The 15424-nt window shown below is 37.9% G+C and overlaps 1 protein-coding gene across 5 annotated transcripts in view; it reads left to right on the plus strand.

Moving 5' to 3' along the window:
* The window catches only part of PCNX1 (pecanex 1), a 211017-nt gene that overhangs the window by 51629 nt on the left and 143964 nt on the right, over positions 1 to 15424 (plus strand). For all 5 annotated transcript variants that reach the window (XM_015143998.3, XM_015143994.3, XM_015143993.3 and 2 more), the window contains 3 exon segments: positions 4469 to 4514; positions 5292 to 5381; positions 13499 to 15208. In XM_015143998.3, coding sequence (XP_014999484.1) covers positions 4469 to 4514; positions 5292 to 5381; positions 13499 to 15208 — 1846 coding nt within the window.

Here is a 15424-nt window from a genome sequence, read left to right on the forward strand (position 1 = left end):
GAATCAAAATCTTGAACAGGGTCTTGTTTTCTAATATATTTTGATAGAAGATTTGACTCTATTTGATTAGCATGTTCATGATTTAAAGTGAATGACTAAATGGTTGAAGGTAACAGTTTTGGTTGTGATCGATTATAGTACAGAACATGTAGGTTCTTAAATTTGTCTTCCTTCCATAACAAACTCATAGAATGGGAGATGTCAGAGTTTTGTTGTTGTTGTTGTTGTTGTTGTTTGTTTGTTTAAAGACTGTGAAAAGAGCTATGACATATTAATTAGATTGATACTTTTTTTTTCTGAGATAGAATCTTGCTCTGTCATCCAGGCTGGAGTACAGTGGCACAATCTTGACTCACTGCAACCTCCGTTTCCCAGGTTCAAGCCGTTCTCGTGCCTCAGCCTCCCAAGTAGCTGGGATTACAGGTGTCTGCCACCACACCTGGCTAATTTTTTTGCATTTTTAGTAGAGACAGGGTTCACCATGTTGGCCAGACTGCCTCGAACTCCTGACCTCAGGTGATCTGCCCACCTCAGCCTCCCAAAGTGCTGGGATTACAGATGTGAGCCACCATGCTCAGCCTTAGATTGATACTTTTTGTTACAAATTTTACAATGCCTTTTTGAAGGCAAGGGTTACTATCCTTGATCCTGTTTTTTTTTTTTTTTTTTTTTTTTGTTGGCCTTGTGTTTCTCTCGGTTTCTTTTTATAGAATGAAATAACTCAATTCTTGAATATGGCTGCATGTTTTGTTTTCTTAGTTAACCCTGGGCTTTCTTCTTATTGACAAATGTAGGTAGTATCAGACCCCCAGAAAGTAAGCCTAGATTTCTCCAATCATCTTTTGGAGACCTTTTTTCCTTTTTGTAATAGGACAGATGGAAGGGCCAGCAATGGCCAGGCACTTTTGGATCCTGTGACCTTGGCATCCTGTCTGTTGGAACTTGCCTGTTTGTTTTAGGGAGGGAGTCCCTTATTGACTGTGATTAAAGCATGTGTGCATGTTGTTAAACACACAGCATACCTTTTACTTAAAATAATAACTTTTTAATAAAAATGGGCAAATATTGGACGTTATTGTGCTACTTGGATTTTAGTGTTTTCATTTTATAATGTTTATGACAAAATAAATGGTGCCATAATTATTCTTACCCTTTAGAGAAGCTGAAGTGAGGAGGTAGAGTCTGACTGTGTGCAGATTGCTGGAGATGTTACCGTTATAGACATACTGTTGTTTCTTGTATGTGTTTTATTATACAATGTGTAAGATACTGCTACGCATTATCGTATTTTATGTGAATTTCTTGTGTACTAAACCGTGAACCCGCTGACCATAGTAGCTACATTGCAGTCATTGTTACCATTCTTTCCTTCACCTCTGCCTTTTTCCCTTTCATCTTCTACCCTGCATTTCCATTCTTTCTTTTCTCCACCTTCATCCTCTCCTTACCTCCTTCTCTTTCCTTTTGTCACTTTTCTACCTTCAAATATTTTAGTGCCCAATAGTATTCAAGGCATTCTACTTAGTGTGAGTTGGGGAGTGGGTCTTATACTGAAAGAGATTGTGATCTTATAGTAGATGTGATATAAGTAACCAAAGATAAAGATGTGATATATTTACCAAGGGGCCAGGCGTGGTGACTTATGCCTGTAATCTCAGCACTTTGGGAGGCCGAGGCAGGTGGATCACGAGGTCAGGAGATCAAGACCAGCCTGGCTAATATGGTGAAACCCTGTGTCTACTAAAAATACAAAAAATTAGCTGGGCGTGGTGGCATGCACCCGTAGTCCCAGCTACCCAGGAGGCCGAGGCAGGAGAATAGCTTGAACTTGGGAGGTGGAGGTTGCAGTGAGCTGAGATGGCACCACTGCACTCCAGCCTGGGCAACAGAGCGAGACTCTGTCTCAAAAAACAAACAAACAAACAAACAAACAAACAAACAAAAAACCGAAGTAAAAATTGCTGTAGGAATGGTACAGAAGAAGAGCTAATGATTTCATAGGATAAAGTAATTGTTTCCAGCTGGAGAGACAGGCATAGCTTCTTGGTGGAGGTGGCCTTGCCTGATATGCTCTCTAGTTAGAAGTAACCTTTCTTCCCTGGTATCCATAATCCTTCCTATGGCACTTGTCATAGAGAAGAAACAGTGGAATATTTTAGTTTATGCAAAGCACTTAAATAAAAAACTTCACCCCCAGGTGTAGAAATATACTATTTTTTCTTAATTTTTAAATTTTCATTTTTAGGAAATTTAACAAGTGAGGGTAAACAGGAAAATTAAAATAATACGTAATGTCATAATTGATTGTATCATGAACATTAATATCATTAAGTGTTTTTCTACAGTGATACTTTGGGGAATGCATTGCATTTGGATGTACTATAGTTTATATTCTGGACGCCCTGTTGTTTCACATGTAAATAGTCATGATTTTTAGATATTTTGAGGGGAAGTATAATGCAGAAAAGTATGAAGAATAAAATGTAACTACTCTATTATACCTGTTAAGAATGTTTTTGTCAGCAAGTAGTAGAATACTCAACTAATAGTGACTTAAAGAAATAGTTGTTTTTCACCTAAATCTGGAGGTGATTGTGTGACATTTATTTAGCAGCCTAATGTTAGGCCTCTGGATTGGCATCTCTGCAGTTCTCTAGGCTTTTTCCTCAGGGTTGCAGGATGAGCACAGAAGCTTCAATCAAGACCCTGTTTGAAAAGTTAGGAAGCAAGCAGTAGTGTGGGACAGAGATTTTCCTTGATGACTTTCTTCTCAGACACACAAAGACGTTTTCCTGAAGCCCTCCAGTACATTCTCCCACACGTTCATTCACCAGAACTAGTTCATACACCTACCTCTAGACCGGGGACTGGGCCCACTTCTCATATATCAGAAGGTGTATGACTAATTTTGGAACAAAATAGGGAGATTGTTAAAGAAGGAGAAAGGGAATACTTTGTGAGCTTCTGAGCAAATGACTACCATATCCATATTAAATTTTTTTTTTTTTAAGTTTAAATTCCTAGATGGGTATCCATAAAATGGTGTTTTTGTTTTCTTGTTTGTTTTTAAATTTCTGTCTAGGAAGTTTTGTTTAATTCTAGTAGAAAAATAGCATATGTTAATTCTGTAACTTATGTAGCAGGTGTAAGAATGAAACTTTCTTTTGTGATAAAATGCTTTTTTGGTTTTTTCTTGCTGGCAAATTGCAATGTCTTTTATGGCTAATTGAAAGCAGAAATTAGGAAAAACTAGAAGAACCAAGCTTAATAAAATAGTTCAAAATTATTACAAAGCTTATTTTTTATTGACTAATTCAAGAGTTTATTTGTAGTTTCAACCTATATATGTATGCTTATTTTTATTTACTTTTTCACTGGCATGTAACTTATACAGCATAGTACATACCTTCAGTGTACAGCTAAGTAAATTTTTACATCTGTGTGCACCCATTCAGTTGCCATCCAGATCAAGAAAGGCCCTCATGCCCCTTCAGAGTCAACATTAACCTATATTTTGAGTGTATTTTTTGTGATATACACCTAACTAAATCAAACCAATGAAGAGGAAGACTACTTTAGTAAAGTATAAAGTATTATATGAATGTTCTTAATTTTATTTTACAATGCTAACTTTGCTTGACTGTTTTCTTCTTAGAATCCATGGAAACGAGTTATAGGAAGAGTTGCTGAGACTTGCTGATTTAGTAACTGTTATGTTATCTTTGATTTCCTTAATGTGGAATTTGTAGTACTTATTTATATTATTTTCATGGTAGTATAATAAATAATGGCTGTGAAATTTTAGGAAAGTGTTAAACTATCTTGAATATAAGCACTAAAAGCTCAACAATCAGGTTTTAATTTTCTCCTTACAGTTTGTGCTAAAAATTCCTTTTTCATGGATGCCTTAGACTTTTATTGATTTATTTTTTAATGTTCTGTCTATGAAGAAGTACTTTTTGTCTCCAACTAAAGAAGGTACATAATGATACACTAACAATTTGATGGTAAGACTTAATGTTGCACTTGGTAGCATATGTTAATGTTTGTCTGCCAAACCTTCCTTTTATACCCTAAGAAGTCTAAATGTATTTCAGGTAGACATAAAGCCTGGTTTTGCTTTTGTTTATAACATGAACATATCATGGTGTAGTATAACAGTGATAGTTGTGTGACATGAGTTGCTGGAGATTGGAGGATCTGGCTTTTGGTGGGGCTCCATCAGTCCTGAGCACACAGAGGGATTGGGTAGCTCTGCACATCAGTAAGACAAGTGCAGCCTGTGCCACAGCCAACAGGTTAAGTGGCTCCAATAGAGCTTGTCCAACAAGTATCTTTTAATATTGATAAAAGTGACCAATAACATGTTTTGGTCATATAATTTTGTTTGATAATCTTGCTAGTCTGTATTGATAATGACATAGCTAGCATTTTAATTAGTTTTACTTACTTCATGTCATATTTTCAGATTGGATCTGGTTCCTCGCGTCTTGGAACAGCAGCAACTATTAAAGGTAGGTGTGATCTAACTTAAAAGTTGCCCCTGACTTTCCCTTTCATTTTGGTTGTAGTGAAGGTAACAGTATTATACATTCACATTTAATGAAAAAAATCATTCTTGAAATTATTTTATAGATAAAATTATTTATCTTATTAAAGGTTGCTTGACTTAAATTGTGTTCTCTTTCATCATCCAAATTTCACAAAAGTGACCACTTACATTACATTGCATGAATTACATAAGTTTTGATCTACAAGAAACTTCCTTGCCTTAGAGGGAAAACACTTTTGTGGGTTTTAGTGGGGTTCATGGAAAACTAAATAATTTGATGTGAAACCTTTGAATATGGGCACAAATGAAACAACAAAAAAAGTAAGTTATTTTCTGCTGTTTGATCTATTCAGATAATTCATATTGTTTTTACCCTACAGTTTTTTAGGTTACTAATTTTCCCTGGGAAGGAAATTCATGTTGGTTCGAGTTATGTAATTTGCATTCCTTTTAAAAATCCACTTGTTTTTAAAGAAATAGTTTGATTAGTTTACATTTTGAAGCTTTCCATGTTATATTGTTTGGTTTGTAGTTCTGTGAGAATAATTAAATGCTCTGATAGTCCATGATACTTCCTGTTAGTTCAGTGCATCTTCCATTATTGTAATCTTTGATACACAAAAATTGCTTTAGTTGATAGACATCAGTACTCCTTGATGTATTAATACTTCCTTGGTTGGGCCACACTACAGCCTTACTGTTAATGTAAGGTCCTCACATGTTTCTCTTAACTTTGTAGGAGATACAGACACTGCCAAGACTTCTGATGATATCAGTTTAAGTCTGGGCCAAAGTTCTAGTCTTTGTAAGGAAGGAAGTGAAGAACAAGGTAAGAACATTATACTTTACCATGATGTCATATACTGTGGTGATCAGAGTTAATTTGTAGAATATACTGTGTACAATCTGGCAGGAGTTTATAACAATTTAATATGGTATTTAAGGAAACATTAATATAAAATGTTACTGGGATAGTAGTAATACAGAGTTATACAGGCTTTTAGCTTACTGGAACTCAGTTATACATGTTCTGCCAGATAAATATGGAGAAATTCTATGAGCATATGCCCCAGAGTGAATATGAGATGGGAGATAAGAATCTGCTATTCTTTTAGTTGGTCAGACCAAGTAGCCCAGCTTAGGGATAACCTAGTATGTAATATGTAAAACTGTTACTTTCCTTCGGTACAATCTCTAAATGCCAGCTGCTTCATCTCCTGCCAACTGCAAAAACAGCAATAAGTTTTGATGTAGTGTCTTAGTTCATGTGCATTGCTATAAAGAAATACCTGAGACTGGGTAACTTGTAAAGAAAAGAGGTATATTTGGCTTACGGTTCTTCAGGCTGTACAAGAAGCATGGTGCCAGCATCTGCTTCTGGTGAGAACCTCAGGAAGCTTCCAATCATGGTGGAAGGGGAAGGGGAGCTGGCATGTCACATGGTGAGAGAGGATGAGAAGAGAGAGGGGAGGGGTGCCATGCCTGCTCTGTTAAACAGTCAGCTCTTGTGTGAACTAATAAACTGAGAATTCACTCATTACTGCAGAGGTGGCAGCAAGCCATTCATGAAGGATCCACCCTCATGACTCAAACACCTCCCACCAGGCCCCACGTCTAACATTGGTGATCCACATGAAATTCGGAGGGGGACAAATAGCCAAACCATATCACAGAGAAATAACTTGCTGTTGGACCTACTGAGAAACCGTGCATCTATTACCAACATGGTAACTTCCTGTAGCAGATTGTTAATAGAAATTTTGGCTATTTGTGATTTTTTTTCTTCAACTCAATTGTAAATAAATATTTTGAATTTTATTGAGTCTTTTTAAACTCACATTTTCATGTTTGATTTCTAATTTTCAAACATAAAGCAACAGATATGTCATCCCCATTTTCTAATGGAGATTTTCCAAAGTTCTGTAATCAGAACCTGAACCAGAACTAGGTTAGAAACTTTTCTCACTATTGCCACCGTGTTATAACCCTGTTATTTTTATTAACCTACGGGTGATGTTTGATGGGCAGACAGGCTGACAAATTTTTTATTCTTAATTATGAAACTTGTTTATGAGGCTACAAACGGATAACTAAATTATGACATTTGCCCATTCATTTAATATTTTTCCCAGGTTGATTTCTTACAAGCATGTTTTGTTACCGTTGGAATTTTAAGTTTATTATTGTAACTCTCTCCTTTTTTTGAGTTACCGTACCCTCTCATTGTTTCTTTGCTTCTGTGGACTCTCTTATCTAACCTTATACCTCATTCCTAAAACCGAAAAGACCTTTACATGTACTGTGTGGGCGGGGCACAGTGGCTCATGCCTGTAATCCCAGCACTTTGGGAGGCTGAGGTGGGTGGAGTTTGAGACCAGCCTGGGCAACATGGCGAAACCCTGTCTCTACTAAAAATACAAAAATTATCCAGGATAGTGGTGCATACCTGTAATCCTAGTTACTCAGGAGGCTGAGGCACGAGAATTGCTTGAACCTGAGAGGCAGAGGTTGTAGTGAGCCGAGATCATGTGACTGCACTCCAGCCTGGGTGACACTCAAATAAATAAACAAACACACATACATAGGTACGTACATATGTATGTACGTACTGTGTGGTATGGAAACTTAAAAAGAAAATTAAAGGTGAATCAACTGGCTGTGGTGGCTGATGCCTGTAACCCCAGCATTTTGGGAGGCCAAGACAGGAGGATTGCTTGAGTCCAGGAGTTTGAATCCAGCCTGGGTAACATAGTGAGATGCCTGTCTCTACAAAAAATAATAAAAAAATTTAGCCAGGCATGATGGTATGTGCCTATAGTCTCAGCTACTTGGGAGGCTGAGGTGGGAGGATCGCTTGATCCCAGGAGGCTGAGGTAGCAGTAAGCTGTGATAGTGCCACTGCACTCCAGCCTGGGCAACAGAGGGAGACCTTTTCTCTCTCTCTCAATCAGTCAACCAATCAATCAGTCAATATCAATTTCTTTGAGAAGTACAATATCCTTTTCTATAATATGAGACCATCACAGTGTCTCAACAACTAGATAATAATCTTAGAGGGGTTGGTGCCCTTGCGTTTAGGGATTATATATCTTATTTTATATCTGGAAAGTACCATATACAAACAAGATTTTTATAGTCTGGTAGGTTGGGAATTATATACACACAGATCTACCCTTGCAACTATATATTAACATAGACAGTGATGTCTAACATTCACTGGGTGCATACTATTGGTCAAGTTTGGGGTTGGCATACTTTTCTGTGAAGGACCAAATAGCTTTGTAGGCCATGTGGTCTCTCTTGCTACTTAGCTACTCAACTCTGCCACTGTAGAGTGAAAGGAGTCATAAACAATACATAAATAGTGGGCATGGCTGTGCCAGCCTAAAATTTGGTTTACAGAAACAAGTTTGAGGGCTGGATTTGGCTTCATGGGGCTTAGTTTGTCAACCCCTGGTTTAAGTCCTTTTCTAAGCATTTTATATGCATTTACCCAGTTAATCTTCACTATAAACGTTTGAAATTGGTACTGTTATTATTCTCACTTTACAGATGAACATGTTACTGCTTAGAGAGAAGTTATAAGAAACTTGCTCAAAGTCACGCAGCTACAAAGTGACAGTCCTATAATCCAAATCTGGTTTTGAATTAGGCTTTTTAAAATCTATACTATACTACTTTCATATAGTTTTAAAACTTGCTTTTATCATGCAACATTTTTCCATATATTTAACATTTAAAAAATATTGTTGAGTACTCTTGGCACTGTTTTAAGTACTGGAAGTAAATCAGTGAACAAAAAGACAAAAAGTTCCACTCTCATGTGGCTTCCATACTATTAATATGGAATCATACCGGTAGAAATCAACATATACTATAGTAAGTAGAGACAGAAGATAGGGATTGGTGGGGACTAGGGAAACTTTAATTTTAAATAGAGCAGTTGAGGGCAAGCCTCTCTGAGAGCAAAGACCTGAAGAAGGAGGAGTGAGCTCTCAGGATATCTGAGGGGAGGGGCCCCCTCCACGCAGAGGGAACAACAAGGGCAAAGCCCCAAAGCGGGAGCATGCCTGTCAAGTTTGAGAAATATTGTGGCTGGCTCAGAGTAAGTGAAGGGCCAAACAGTATGGAGTTTTGTAAGCCATCTTAAGTGTGCTAATTTTAATTCTGAGTGAGATGAGGAACTGCTAAAGGGTTGTATTTCATTTCGGCGGAATCACTCTGGCTCCTATTTTGAGGAATATTTTAAAAGGGGCAAAAGTTGAAGCAGGAGCTCACTTAGCAGATGATTGCAGCAATCCAGAGCACAGATCAGAGTAGTGAGAAGTAGTCTGACTGTGTGTGTGTAAGATACTAAAAAGATAGGTTATGGATTTGGATATACTGTGTGAGAGAAGTAGTGGTCATGGATGACTCAAAGGCTTTTGAGTTAAGCATCAGGGAGGATGGGGGCCTGCCACCTGAAGCGGGGAAGACTGAGGAGGAGCAGATTCGGGGTGGGGAGAGCATGGAGGGTAAGTTAGGGAGTTCAGTTCAGGGCATATCAGGTGCTGTTAGACCTGTATACAGCAATGAGTAGATAGGTCCAGATTTCAGATAAGAGGTCTGGGTTGGGGGTTTTAGATTCAGGAGTTGTCAGTGGATAAATAAAAACAACAAAAATCAGTCATATCAGTTAAGGGGTTGGGTATTATGAAGTTGATGAAGTATCAGGGCAAGTATACTTGTTAGCTGCTTGGGGTTTCTGTGGCCTGACTTCTTGATCCAAATCCCTTTTCCTAGCTGTGGTTTGGCGCCACCTAGTGGCAAATGTTCATGCTGGCTTTAATACCATTTGGGACTCTTACTCCTGTGGTTTGGATTTACAGGACAATGGCCTTTAGTTAGTTGGTTAACAGTTAGTTGATTAGTTGACACTCATTTTGTCACCTGATTCAGGATAACTGGGGGAAAACAGGATATTGGGGTGTATCTTCAACTTTTTCACTTCTAAGATAATCTACAGTTTCCCTACCTCTTGCTCATGTCTTCCCTTTCCAAGATCAGAACTTCAGACCCATGTGAATATGAGGGCTGGGTAGAAGGTAGAGGAACTAGTTACAGGTATTTTTGAATTTTGGTTTGTCATGGGGATAGAGAACTGGATGAGATTTACAAAGAGGGGTATAGGTAGAAAAGTGAAAAGTTCTAGCTGGGTGCCATGCTCACACCTGTAATCCCAGCACTTTGAGAGGCCAAGGTGGGAGGGTTGCTTGAGGCCAGGAGTTCAGTACCAGCCTGGGCAACATGGTGAAACCCTGTCTCTAAGAAAAACTGTAAAAAATTACATGGGTGTGGTGCTGTGCACCTGTGGCCCAGCTACTTGAGAGGCTGAGGCAGGAGGATTGCTTGAGCCTGGGAGATCAAGACTGCAGTGAGCCATGATTGCACCACTGCACTCCAGCCTGAGTGACAGAGCAAGACTCTGTCTCAAAAGAAGAGAAGAAAAGAAAAAGTGAAAAGTTTTAAGATCTGAACCCTGTGCCTCTTTAGTTTAAGAAGTCCAGGAGACTGAGTAGGAACAATTAGTGAGATCAAAGGAAAAGCAAGACTGTTATCCCCGTGTGATCAAGGAGAATGGACTGGCCACCTTCATCACGTGCTGCTTATAGGTCAGGTGACGTGAAGACTGAGACCTGACCATTGGATTGAACAGTGTAGAGGGTGTCGGTGACCTTGATAAGCACAGTCTTAGGGGAGTTAAATTGGAATACAAAGAGAGAATTGGAGGGGAAGAATCAGACAATGAATATAGACAACTCTTTCAGTGAATTTTTGTAAAGATGATAGCAAGCAGGAGAAGTAAAGATAAAGGAGGGATTTCGATTTTGTAAGAGGTTGTAAGAGAAATAACAGCATGTTTGTATAATTGATTATTATCCATAATCGATGGGGATGATCAGAGAGAGAAAGAAGGTACAATTTTTGTTTATAAAAGTAATATATATGTTAACTTTAGAAAATATAGTTAAGTATGAAGAAAAAATTTATACCTCTGCCACTGAGAAACTTCTTTTTGCATATCACTTTTTTTCATATTTTTTTGCTTTGATATAATTCAGTGGTTTTTAGAATATTATGCATCCATCACCACTATCTAAATCAAGAACATTTTCATTACGCAGAAAGAAACCTGCACCCATTACACTCCCCATTTCCTCTTCAAGCAGCCCCTGACAACCTCCAGTTTACTTTCTGTTTCTATGAATTTGCCTATTCTGGACATTTCATATAAACACAATTATATGTTTTTTTTAATGTGTCTGGCTTCTTTCACTTACCTTATTCTAGCATGTATCAGGATGTTATTTCTTTTTATGGCTAACTGTGGTATATCCCTTTTCACATTTATAAAAATATATGCACGTATTCTATTAGCATTCATTTAAACTTACAGAACTGGATTTTTTTTTTTTTTTTGAAACTGAGTCTTGCTCTGTTGCCCAGGCTGGAGTGCAGTGGTGAAATCTCAACTCACTGCAACATTCGCCTCCCGGGTTCAAGCAATTCTCCTGCTTCACCCTCTCAAGTAGCTGGGATTACAGGCACCCACCACCACACCCGGCTAATTTTTCTATTTTTAGTAGAGACGGGGTTTCACCACGTTGGCCAGGCTGATCTCGAACTCCTGACCTCATGATCCATCTGCCTTGGCCTCCCAAAGTACTGGGATTACAGGCATGAGCCATTGCACCTGGCCAGTGCTACCTTTTTCACTGAATTATTTTCTCATATTATTACATAATCTTTGAAAATTTTTTTTGTGTATGAAATTATTAGTGGACTACATTTTCAACCATTATTTATAGGACATTGTTATACTTTTCTGTTTTAAGAACTTTTATAATAACATGACATGAACAACTTTGTGCTAAAACCTTGGACGCATATTTGACTCTATCCTTTAGCAACGATTTCTTACCTTCAATTTAAGAATACCTTTTCAAGTTCCTTGGCCATATTGCGAGATTGCTTTAAGAAGGTTACACCAGTTGGTACCACCATGAGCAGTATGCCTTTCTTATTCTAAATGCCACTAATAACAATTGTTTAAAAAAAGTTTGATTTGATGAAAAATAGTATCTCTTTGTGTTGATTTGAGCCTCTTAACTTTGATATAATTTTTTTCATATGGGTAACAGTAAGAAAAAATGTATTTACTTGAAAATTTCCTGAAACCACCTAAATTTTTTCTGACAAAATTTAACCTTTTGTGGTATATTTGTTTAGCAGTATTGAAAAAAGTGCATGTATTAAAGTAAGTTTGGCTGTGTCTTTTAAAATGAAATACTTACATTTCTGTTTTATCAATTCCTCAGAAGGAAGTTGGTTTTGATCATTAGCATTTAAAAAATCTTTTGTTATCTTAGATTTAGTGATTTTCAACTTCTTGCTCAGAGTCGCTAAGTTTTCTGTAAAATTCATATCCTTGAAATGTGAATATCACACCAACTGATAGTTGCTTTATTAGAGATATAGAGTTTTTAGAAATAACTATATCTCTATTTAATTATATCTCTATATAATTTAATACTACAAAAAATACAATGCTAGCTTTTAAATTTTGATATTTAGAAGATATAAGAACCCAACCACTGTAGCAGCTGTGTTGGGAAAATAATAGAGAACATGGGTTTTACTTACCTTGAAAACTTTAAAACGTAAGATAAAGTATAATTGGACATTTATAAACTCCAATTTTTATGGTACACTCCAGAGGCTATCCGTGAGTTTTTAATTAATTAATCATAGCAAAATCTACATTTAGATTTTTAAAAAGTACATAAACATTTTTAATAACTCATTCCTTTCTTTTAATCTTAGGGAGAAATGTCTACTTTGGTCATTGAGATTCTACTGGGAAGACTCAGATTTACTATAGAATCTATTATTTTACTTCGTCTATCCATCTATGACAAATAAGACAATAATTTTTATTTTTATTGAACTAACAGCAGGTTCAAATGTCCTTGTCTGGCAAAACATATATTTAAAAATCAGCTATTTTGCAGTTTGGTTGTCAAGCTATATTCCAAGATAAATTACAATGTAGGTAGGTAGGTAGGTGCATTGATTTATATCTATATTTACATTTATATATATAGTATGTATGATAAGTCACTAATCACTGGTCTGGATGGAGGGTTAAAGCAGTGATCTTACAGATACAAGAATATAAGTATTTTTTTCATGAAGTATTTTATAATTGCTATACCAATAATGAAAGATAAAAATTCAATATTTTACTCTGTAATTATTGCTGTTTTTACCATTCTGAACAGCAAGAGGATGTCTTAACATCATTATATCTTGTTTGGGCATTGGTCAGCCTATTTTTGTTGGTTTGTTTCTGATTACTCTAGGTTTTCTTGATTTGTAAAATAATTGTGTTAGCTTTTTGAAAGGATTTTAATATTGTGTTAGGTAAAATAATGATAGCCACCTTTAATTGTGACGGCATTGTGTCAAGCAATATATGTTATTAGCTCAGTTATTTCCTTGCCTATGACTCAGTGAAGTTGATGTCCCGTTTTACAAATAAGGAAACAGATTTACAGGGGGTAACCCAAAGTTACCAAGTTAGTAAGTTGTAGACAGAGCTTGCCTAGAAATCCAGGCCTATTTTAAGTATAATCCTTTGTTGCCTCTTATTTTATTGTTGATAGTCTATAGAACTCTTTCTGAGGCCAATTGAAGAACTCAAAGTTTGGAAGTTCAGTTCAGTTCAGTTCGTGAGTAGAATGCTTTCTTTGTGCAGCTGTGAAACAGAAAGCAGCTCTTTGGTGAACTACTTGAGAAATTGTTTATACTTGATTTACTGTATGCAGTGAATTCTTTCCATTGTGAAACAGTAGAAAAGCAGATCATACATTTATTTTAACATTTCCAAACATGTGTTTGAAACAGATTTGGCAACTGATCGGAAGCTCTTTCGTCTTGTCTCCAATGACTCCTTCATCTCTATTCAGCCTTCCTTATCCTCTTGTGGACAGGACTTGCCAAGGGACTTCAGTGACAAAGTGAGCCTGCCAAGTCATAACCAGCACCACCACCATGTTGATCAGTCTCTGTCCAGTGCCTGTGACACAGAAGTAGCTTCTCTTGTACCTTTACACTCACACTCTTATAGAAAAGACCACCGGCCGCGAGGTGTACCACGGACTTCTAGCTCTGCTGTAGCTTTTCCAGACACTTCAATGAATGATTTTCCCCTTTATCAGCAAAGACGTGGGTTAGATCCAGTTAGTGAGTTAGAATCTTCCAAACCTCTTTCTGGATCCAAAGAATCCTTGGTGGAAAATTCTGGTTTATCTGGGGAATTTCAGCTTGCTGGTGACTTGAAAATCAACACTTCTCAGCCACCCACAAAAAGTGGGAAGAGCAAACCTTTGAAAGCAGAAAAAAGCATGGACAGCTTGAGGAGCCTGAGCACACGGAGTAGTGGGTCAACAGAAAGCTACTGTAGTGGAATGGACCGGGACACTAACAGTACTGTCAGCAGCTATAAAAGTGAGCAGACCAGCTCAACTCATGTAGAGAGCGTCTTGTCAGAGCATGAGGAGTCTCCTAAAGCAGGAACAAAAAGTGGGAGGAAAAAGGAGTGCTGTGCAGGCCCAGAGGAGAAGAATAGCTGTGCCAGTGACAAAAGGACTAGCAGTGAAAAGATTGCCATGGAAGCGAGTACCAACAGTGAGGTTCATGAGGCCAAGGACCCCACCCCCTCTGAAGAGGTGCACAACCAGAGAGGTCTCAGCCCCTCTGCATCTGAAGAAGCCAATAAAAATCCCCATGCAAATGAATTTACTTCCCAAGGGGACAGACCACCTGGGAACACTCCGGAAAACAAAGAAGAGAAGAGTGATAAGTCAGCTGTTTCTGTGGATTCCAAAGTGTGTAAAGATGTTGGTGGAAAGCAAAAGGAAGGGGATGTTCGACCTAAATCTTCTAGCGTAATCCATCGGACAGCTTCTGCCCACAAGTCAGGCAGGAGACGGACAGGAAAAAAACGGGCTAGCAGTTTTGATTCAAGCCGGCATAGGGACTATGTTTGCTTTCGAGGAGTTTCTGGCACCAAGCCACACAGTGCTATATTTTGTCATGACGAAGACTCTAGTGATCAAAGTGACTTGAGTAGAGCATCAAGTGTTCAGTCTGCTCACCAGTTCAGCAGTGATAGCTCATCTAGCACTACTTCTCATTCCTGTCAGTCTCCTGAGGGCAGATACAGTGCTTTAAAGACCAAACACACTCATAAAGAAAGGGGCACAGACTCTGAACACACACACAAAGCTCATTTGGTTCCTGAAGGAACCAGCAAAAAGCGTGCAACACGACGGACTTCTAGCACAAATAGTGCCAAGACTCGTGCCCGAGTGTTGAGCCTGGACAGTGGCACAGTAGCATGTTTGAATGACTCAAACAGGTTAATGGCACCTGAAAGTATCAAGCCCTTAACCACTTCAAAATCAGATCTTGAGGCCAAAGAGGGAGAGGTGCTAGATGAGCTATCTTTATTAGGACGGGCTTCCCAGTTAGAGACAGTCACTCGATCTAGGAATAGCTTGCCAAACCAGGTCGCATTTCCTGAAGGGGAAGAGCAAGATGCAGTCAGTGGAGGTAAGTGAACTGTAAGAAGAGATTTCTCTAAGAGTCACTGCTTTTTCATACTATTAATTAGAGTAGTACTTACTAAAATATGCTTCTGTTAATATTACCCCTTCCACTGTGTTATTAAAATAAGCTTTCTTGAATGGAGAAGTAGGTGGTTATCTTAGAAAAGGTTTTGGTATGAACCCCAAGAACGTATTTTTTTGGTTGCAATACTTGAATATG

The sequence above is a fragment of the Macaca mulatta genome, chromosome 7, assembly GCF_049350105.2.
Source record: "Macaca mulatta isolate MMU2019108-1 chromosome 7, T2T-MMU8v2.0, whole genome shotgun sequence".
Lineage (NCBI taxonomy): Eukaryota > Metazoa > Chordata > Mammalia > Primates > Cercopithecidae > Macaca > Macaca mulatta.